At 61.4% G+C, this 8,933-nt stretch overlaps 1 protein-coding gene across 1 annotated transcript; it reads left to right on the forward strand.

Moving 5' to 3' along the window:
* Nucleotides 1–1,381: 1,381 nt before the first annotated feature.
* DLL1 (delta like canonical Notch ligand 1) lies at nt 1,382–8,641 on the forward strand (the record flags this gene model as incomplete). The annotated part of the gene is made up of 10 exons (XM_082855430.1): nt 1,382–1,460; nt 1,649–1,945; nt 2,670–2,730; nt 2,962–3,219; nt 5,009–5,069; nt 5,586–5,716; nt 5,838–6,007; nt 6,123–6,339; nt 7,470–8,265; nt 8,455–8,641. The coding sequence occupies exons 1-10, from the start codon at nt 1,407–1,409 to the stop codon at nt 8,639–8,641; spliced, it is 2,232 nt and encodes a 743-aa protein (XP_082711556.1). The 5' UTR covers nt 1,382–1,406.
* Nucleotides 8,642–8,933: the final 292 nt, after the last annotated feature.

The following is an 8,933-nucleotide window of genomic DNA, read 5'->3' on the forward strand; positions in this document are numbered from 1 at the left end:
GACCTTCCCAAACTTCCCGAAACTGCCGCTGCCCTCTCGCCACCCTCTGCCCGCCGCTCAAGCCTGCCCCCTCCCTCTCGTGCCCGGTCCCCCGCCCCGGAGACTCCTCCTTAGGAAGAGGCTGCCCGGGAGAAGGGGCGGCCCACCGGGAACTGGGCCTCCGACTTCGCCCCCGCCGCCAGACCCCGGCCGCGGCGCGCAACAGGGACGAAGGCGGGCGCCGCGGCGACCGGAGAGTTCCCGAGGCCGGACGCGGCCTCACCCGCCGGGTGGCTCACGGCAGGGCAGGGGCGCAGCGCCACCCCCGCGGGTCCCGGGGCCTCTGCGAGCCTGTGGCCGGGAGGGCAGCGCCGAGGAGCCCGGGCGGCGGCACCAGCCTCGGGCGCAGAGGGGATTCTTGCGGAGAACGTTTTACAGGAATGTAAATGAGTGCGTTTCGTGCGGTGGGGGGCTGGGGGCGGGGGCAGGGGAGGGCCGGGGGCGGGGAGGGTGGGGGCGGGGAGGAGGGTTGCACATTTTACAGCTCACTGACCATTTGGCGATCCATTGAGAGGAGGGTTTGGAAAAGTGGCTCCTTTGTGACAGCTCTCGCCAGATTGGGGGGCTGCTCATTTGCATCTCATTAGCCATGCGGGCGGCCGGCGGGATATAAGGCGGAGGCGCGGGGCGAGCCCGAGCCCTTGCGCGCCCGCGGAGCCCCGGCCGGCGCCGCACCAGACGCACAGCCTGGCGCGCAGCCTCCGCCGGGACCCGGTCCGGGACCCCGGGTGTTGACCTGGATGGCACTGGCTGGGTCCCTGGGAAAAACTCGGGTCCAGGGCGCTCCCCGGACCGCGGCCGCCGAGTGAGCTGGCCGGGCCGCACCCGCGGGCGCTCCGCCGGCGCCGGATTACCGCCTCGCGCGTGGGATTTCCAGACCCCGGCTCGCTAATCGGACTCGCGGGGAGCCCTGCAGCTCGTCGGGAATTGGGCTGAATATCTGGACGCTTTCTCTCCTCTCTTTTTTTTCTTTCTTTCTTTCTTCCTTTTTTTTTTTTTTCTGCGAAGAATCTTGAGACAAAACCAGGAAGCAGACGACCCCTACCTACTCGTGGATTGGAAGAAAGAGGGGAAAACCGAAAGTTGCCGCGCCAGAAGCAATCTCTCCGGGGAGCCTTTTTTTTTTTTCCCCCTCGTGCATCCCCGGAGCCGCAGTCGCCTCCGCAGGGAGGATCTAAGGAAACTCGGCCTCCGAAAGAGCCGGAGACGGACCCTTGAGGAAAGAAGTCCGGATAATCCCAGCCCGAGGCAAAGCGGCGGCGCTTTCCTGCCCGCGCTCCTGGAGACACCTTCCTCCCCGAGCATTCCCTGGCGATTTCAGAAGAGAAGGGGGACGCGAGGAGAGCGAGCGCGGCCGGCGGTGCACCATGGGCCGGCGGTGCGCCCTGGCCCTCGCCGTGCTCTCGGCCCTGCTGTGCCAGGTAAGTTGCCAGGCGGGGTCCTAAGGGCCGCGCCGTCAGGTAGGCTGTCAGCGGGGCTCTCCGGCTCCCTGTGGCGTCAGGTGCGGGGGGACCCGGGGCGCGGGCCGCGCGGGGGGCAGGGCCCGGGGCAGGACGCGGCCGGGCGGGCTCCCCGCGCCTGGAGCCCCACGCCCTAGCCTCGCCCGCAGGTTTGGAGCTCCGGGGTGTTCGAGCTGAAGCTGCAGGAGTTCGTCAACAAGAAGGGGCTGCTGGGGAACCGCAACTGCTGCCGCGGGGGCGCGGGGCCGCCGCCGTGCGCCTGCAGGACTTTCTTCCGCGTGTGCCTCAAGCACTACCAGGCCAGCGTGTCCCCCGAGCCTCCCTGCACCTACGGCAGCACCGTCACGCCGGTGCTGGGCGTCGACTCCTTCAGCCTCCCGGACGGCGCGGGCGCGGACACCGCCTTCAGCAACCCCATCCGCTTCCCCTTTGGCTTCACCTGGCCGGTGAGCGCCGCACCTGCGGGCGCGGGGCGGGCGGGGCGGGCGGCAGGTGGGCAGGGAGGCGGCCGCCAGCCCTGCTCCGGGGCGCGGCGGGGGCGCGCGGCTGGGCCTGGGCAGGTGGGCGCCGCGGTCCGCGGGGGCCTGGGGCATTGACTCCACGCCCGGGTGATCTGCAGGCGGCGGCGGCGGCGGCGGCGGAGAGGAGTGTGGGAGGTGACAGCCGGGATAGAGTGAGGCAGAGAGGCTGAGGACCCGGGACATTTCCGTATCCGGTCTCTGCGCCTAGCCCCCAAGTTGAACGGGCCCCTTCACTTGGGAAAGTTCTAGTTCCCCAGCCCGTGGACTGGCTAGTTGTTCAGTCGCCCTCGCAGCCTGACAGCCCCCAGGCCCTCTGCTTGGCGCCTTCCCCAGGAGACTGCAGACAAGCCCCTCCAGCCCTGCCTGCTGCGCGCAATCGTTTTTCCTTTTCTTTTTCTTCTTCTTCTTTTTTTTTTTACTGCGATATCCTGTATTAACAGGCTGAAAAAACACGTCAGGAAACCACTCTTTAAAAAGTTCTTCCATTTCCTTAAGGAAAGTGAAATCAGACAAGAGATGTACAGAGACCCCCCACCCCCACCCCCACGACACACTGCACACAGACCTGCGACGACTTGGTCGTCCCGAAAGCTTTGATTCTTTTTTAAACATTTCTGGTTTATCTTCTGTCTCCTCCCCCTTCCTCCAGGGAACCTTCTCTCTGATCATTGAAGCACTCCACTCTGATTCTCCTGATGACCTCGCAACAGGTAAAAACAAACCAAAACGCTCCCAAACTGTGCAAACTGCGTCTCCAGTTATTATGTATTTGAGTTCAGATCTCCCCAGAAACAAACGTCTGCATCTTTCATTCTGCAAGTTACTCCGGGAGGTTGAGGAGAAGAGCCTTCAGCCTCCTTGCCCAGCATCCTTTCCACCTCCCTCACTCCCCGAGCCTCTGGGTTCCCAGTCAGAACCAACAGAGCATCCTCTTCCTGCAGAGAACCCGGAAAGGCTCATCAGCCGCCTGGCCACGCAGAGGCACCTGACGGTGGGTGAGGAGTGGTCCCAGGACCTGCACAGCAGCGGTCGCACAGACCTCAAGTACTCCTACCGATTCGTGTGTGACGAACACTACTACGGGGAAGGCTGCTCCGTCTTCTGCCGTCCCCGCGACGACGCCTTCGGCCACTTCACCTGCGGGGAGCGAGGGGAAAAAGTCTGCAACCCTGGCTGGAAAGGCCAGTACTGCACTGAGCGTGAGTCCCTGCGGGAGGCCGCCGCTCCCTCAGTTTACCCCTCCCCAGGCCTGCTCCCCCCCCCCCCACCCCCGGCAGTGGGGACATATTCTCTGAGCTGCTGGCATCTTGGGGTTTTAGCCCCGGAGAGATGTTCTGGTGGGGAAACCGGGGCCAGGGAACCAGAGAGATTTGCTGAGACCCCACAGTTAGCCAGTGGCAGGTTGGGGTCAACTTAGACGTTTCAGCTTCCGCTATGGGAAGCTGCCTTTCTTAATCAGGGAGGATTTTGGACACAGGGCCAGGGGTCAGGACGTAAGCCTGAGGGAAGGGAGGGAGGACGGAAGGGAGGAACAGAGAGGAGGCTGTGTGCAGGGCGTGCTTCTACCAAAGGAGTTCTCTTTGCCCAGACAGCTTCTCATTGAAAAGTGCTTCATTTTCTCTCCGGAGTTGGTGTGCTTGGCCCGTTTAAAAACACTCCACTGTTCACGACACTTTCACTCGCGGGGTCTATGGACGTGGGTGGGTGTGTTTCGAGGCCTGGGCCTGCCAGCCCTGCTTGTCCTGCTTGCGGGATGCTCACGTAGTACCCTGCCTGGGAGGGGGGACATACCTTTACAGAAGTGACTTAGGCCCTGCCTGCCGTAGTTCTGTATTCTCCAGGCAGGCAGGGTAGCTGCACAGGTGCAGGGGGCATAGGAGGGTTGTGAGGACCGGCTGGCTCCTGGGCCTGGTTCAGCTGGACCCCACTTGCCTCACTGCCACCTCGCACTCTAGGTGTCAGGTGGGGTGGGTCCTAGGGCTTCCCCAGAAACCCCAGGGAACCTTGCTTCCGCCCCCGAGCCTGGGAACCTTCTCTGGCAGGACAGAACCTCTCGCCGGGAGGCGCAGCTTCTCAGTTTGGATTTGCGCGTACCTGCAGCGTCATTGTCGCTCAGCCCGCACAGCTTTCCACAGCTCCTCTGAGCTCGCCTTGGCCTGAGCTGGCTCTGTTGTCTTAAAAACTTGTGGAGCGGCTTGTTAATGAGTTTCATAACCAGGAGAAGGGAGCCAGCTGAAACCTCAGCCTCCAGCCTCCCCACCCCCTCCGGGACCTCTGGCCGGCCTGCCGCCTCCCTCCTGGCTACCCTCCCTCTCCCTCACCGTGGGGTTGCCATAAACTTAAACTTTTTTTCTCCTTATTCAAACACTGGAGTCTGTCCCCGCCCCCAGCCCGCGCGTGCCATCGATTAGGTCTCTCTGGGGATAGGCGGCTGGGACGCACGCCTGTTCCCATTGGTGGAAAGGGTGCACGTGTGTGTGTGTGTGTGTGTGTGTGTGTGTGTGTGTGTGGTGTACACGCTGGGGTGTGTGTGAGGGGTGGGGGCATGGGGGGCGAGGGGGAGGCCGGTATTGTTGCACTGGGGCAGCTGCTGGGAGAGAACAGACAATAGAGCAGCTGTCTTGCCCTGGTACTCTGCATACCAGCTGTCCACCCTTATCTACACACACACTTTCTGGGTATTAAGAGGTGGAGCTTTGTGCATAGAATTGGGAAGTGGGGGAGGAGGAGGGGGAAGGACTTCTGACCCTCTCTTAGAAGAAAAGGGGCCGGGTGTGGGGGGGGGGCTTCCGCGCTCTTTTGTCCTGGAGCCGCTGTGTTAAGAAGAATGCTCCTCCTGGGCTGAGTAAAGTCTGCGGTGGTTACCGGGCAGGACGGTCGATGCCCGGGGCTCGGCGAGGCTCTGTGGCGGAGCTGGGCACGGTCTGTAGCCCTGTTGTGCTGGGGGCCACTCTGGTGGGCTCGACGCTGTGCCTTTTCTTCTCGCAGCCATCTGCTTGCCGGGGTGCGATGAGCAACATGGGTTTTGCGACAAGCCAGGGGAATGCAAGTAAGTTTGCAAGAGCTGCTTTCTTCTTTTTCTTGTTGTCCTTTTACACCTAGTGTATTAGTAAAGCATCTCTAGATGTGCTTTTGAAAACCGCAGGTAAGATTAGCTGGTTGGAGGGAGCTGTTTTTCTGTGTTTCTACTAAATAAATACATGGACGGGCATAGGGTCAAGGGCTGTCATCCATCTAAGCTCCTCAGTGGTGTGGAACTTACAGATGGAGATTTAAAAAGAATTGGCACAGAAGAAGAGAGAGTTTAGTTGGTTCTCAAACTTCGCAGCACATTAGAATTACCTAGAGATGCTGCCCCGGTTGGCCCTTGGACCCAGAGTCAGACCCTCTGACGTGGGACGAAGGCATCCACGTGGTTTAAAGCTCCTGAGGACGGTCCAGTGTCCTGCCTCATTTGAGAACCAGCGGTGTTGATGCTGTTGGAAGACAGTCTCTCGTGATTGGGAAAGGTGTTGCTAGGAAGCCGGTAGCGTCAGCGTCCACTGACTCTGTCCTCTCCTCCAAGGTGCAGAGTGGGCTGGCAGGGCCGGTACTGTGACCAGTGCATTCGGTACCCCGGCTGTCTCCACGGCACCTGCCAGCAGCCCTGGCAATGCAACTGCCAGGAAGGCTGGGGGGGACTTTTCTGCAACCAGGGTAAGCCTCCTGTCCCCCGCCAGGCAGCCTGGCTTCCCGGGCTCTGTCTCAGGGAAGTACGGTCTCCCGAATTTAACCCTGGGCCTCCCTTCTCCTCCTCTTCCCGTCTCCACCCTCACAGACCTGAACTACTGCACACACCACAAGCCCTGCAAGAATGGGGCCACCTGCACCAACACGGGCCAGGGAAGCTACACTTGCTCTTGCCGGCCTGGGTACACGGGGGCCAACTGCGAGACGGAGGTGGACGAGTGCAGTGCCAGCCCCTGCAGGAATGGAGGGAGCTGCACGGTGAGTCTGGCCACCGTGGGCTCTCCTGCCGAACCGGGAGCCCTGGTTTGAGACAGACCGTGTGGGTCCCTCGGAACGATGTAGGAAAGCTTTCTTCATCTTCTCCATTACTCAGGACCTCGAGAACAGCTACTCCTGCACCTGCCCGCCTGGCTTCTACGGCAGGATCTGCGAGCTGAGTGCCATGGTGTGTGCCGACGGCCCCTGCTTCAACGGGGGACGGTGCTCGGACAACCCCAAGGGAGGGTACACCTGCCGCTGCCCTGGGGGCTTCTCTGGCTTTAACTGTGAGAAGAAAATGGATTCCTGCAGTTCCTCACCCTGTTCCAATGGTAAGGGGGCCACCTGACCCATCCGAGACGTTGTCCAGTGGTCCACACTGGTGAGAACGCGTCAGAAGCGCAGAGTTTAGTTTCAGGCTGAGTTCATCACTTTGTGAGTTGCCTTGCGTTTCAGAAGCCCTTCCGTCTGAACAGTGAGAAACTGTTCATAGAAATCTTATCCCCGAGTCTGGAAGCACCCAGGGAGCTAGGAAGGCAGGCAGGGGCGTTCCCTGTCCGCAGGGCCCGCCCGGCGCAGGTGGAGATGCAATGACCTGCGCGCCGTCCTGCGGCGCCTCGGGTGCCCGAGACTCCGAACATCAGCGGGTCAGCCCCAGCGCCAGCCCAGCCACTGTGCTTTTGGAGGGAAGCCCAGCTCTGCTCTGTCACCAAGCAGAGCCGTCTGCTGCGAGGATGTATGGTCTCCACGAGTGGGGGGGATGCCCTAAGCAAACTCACAGAGGGGGAAGCTGGGCCCCAGACAGGCTGGACCATTCTGGAAGCTTCTGGAGCTTCTGCGTGGGGTGTGATAATCGATGGAGAGGAATCAGCTTGCTTTGCTCTCCATGTTCTGTACAGAAGGTGTGGCGTCCTGGGGTCAAGCTCTCTCTCCTGTTGGTTTCCAGCCGCTGAACCAATAGAGCAGTGGGTGCTTCATGTCTAGAGAGGAAGAATAGGGAGGTTTAGCAGGCTTGGCTCTGGAAAGACAAAGACCAAACCCCAGCCTCCTCCCTCCCTTCCTTTCTTCGTTTCTCTTTCTTTCTGTTTCAAGTCTTACTTGTCACTAACTGTGTAACTGTGGGCAAGCACGTCATCCTCTTTAAGCCTTGGTTTTCTCATCTGTAAACTGGGTCCTTTGTTGGCTTGCTGTGAAGGCGAATGCAGCACTGTAGGCAAAGCGTTTTGCATGGTGCATGTCAGGAGGTATTAGCCTGTATTTTTCAGGTGATTTATGGAGCTTGACCAGAAACCCCACCCCAGCCCTCGCCGTGGGCCTGTGTTTGATGTATGTTGTCTTAAGCGGTGGCCTCTGTCCGGTCTGCCCCTGTGTCTCTGCTTTGGTGTGTGACGCAGCGGCCGGGGCAGCACGTGCTTCAGGGCATTTTCTGGGTGACAAGCCGCTGCCCTTGTCCGTGTCCCAGGTGCACAGTGCGTAGACCTTGGCGATGCTTACGTGTGCCGCTGCCAAGCCGGCTTCTCTGGGAGGCACTGTGATGACAGCGTGGACGACTGTGCCTCTTCCCCGTGTGCCAACGGCGGCACGTGCCGGGACGGCGTGAATGAGTATTCCTGCACCTGCCCCCCCGGGTACACGGGCACAAACTGCAGTGCCCCCGTCAGCAGGTGTGAGCACGCACCCTGCCACAACGGGGCCACCTGCCACGAGCGGGCCCTCCGCTACCTGTGCGAGTGCGCCCGGGGCTACGGGGGCCCCAACTGCCAGTTCCTGCTTCCCGAGCTGCCCCCGGGCCCCGTGGTGGTGGACCTCACCGAGAAGTACGTGGAGGGCCAAGCCGGCGCGTTCCCCTGGGTGGCCGTCGGCGCGGGCGCGGTCCTCGTCCTCACGCTGCTGCTGGGCTGCGCTGCCGCCGTGGTCTGCGTTCGGCTGAGGCTGCAGAAGCGCCGGCCCCCCGCCGACCCCTGCCCGGGGGAGGCGGAGACCATGAACAACCTGGCCAACCGCCGGCGGGAGAAGGACATCTCTGTCAGCGTCATCGGGGCCACGCAGATCAAGAACACCAACAAGAAGGTGGACCTGCACACGGAGCCCGGCACCGAGAAGAACAGCCTCAAGGCTTGCGACCCCGCCGTGGGCTATAACCTGCTGCAGGACCTCAAGGGTGCCGCTGCCAGCGGGGAGTCCCACAGCAAGCATGAAGCCAAGAGCCAGCCCCAGGGCTCTGCGGGGGAGGAGAAGAGTGCCCCGACCCTCAGGGGGTGCGTGCTACGGGCCAGAGGGGACAGGTGGGAAGGCCAGCAGGGGGGAGGGTGCCCGACCCTCGCGGGGTGCCTCGGGCCAGGCCGGGCAGGGGGACCAGCTGGCTGTGTTCCTCCAAGCTCTGGTCATTGTACTGTTCAAAAATGTTTTCACGTGCTGACTATGGATGTCTTTCATTTCCCTTCTAGTGGAGAAGCAGCTGAAAGAAAAAGGCCGGACTCTGTGTACTCCACTTCGAAAGACACAAAGTACCAGTCGGTGTACGTCATATCCGAGGAGAAGGACGAGTGCGTCATCGCAACTGAGGTCAGCGCACAGCTGCCCGACCCACCCTCGGCCCGGCCGGGTCGGAACCGGGCCTATGACTTGCGCTAACCTCCCCTCTGTCTCTTGGCCCCCCTAGGTGTAAAGTGGAGGTGATGTGGCGAATTCCCGTTTCTCTTAGAATAAGTGAACTTCCAAGGATATCTGCCCCGACGATGCTGCTGAGAGGAGCGGAGGTGCTCGTGACTGCTGCTGGGAAGCCAGGTCCTCTTCCTGCCGAGGGGGCGGCCGGCAGGCGTTCCAGGCGCCTGTCGCACTGCCTTTTAGGACGTTTCCATTGCACTATGGACAGTTGCTTTTAAAGAATATATATTTAAATGAATGGACTTGATCACTACGTGAG

The sequence above is a fragment of the Leucopleurus acutus genome (genome assembly GCF_964270905.1).
Source record: "Leucopleurus acutus genome assembly, chromosome: 15".
NCBI classification, from domain to species: Eukaryota; Metazoa; Chordata; class Mammalia; order Artiodactyla; family Delphinidae; genus Leucopleurus; species Leucopleurus acutus.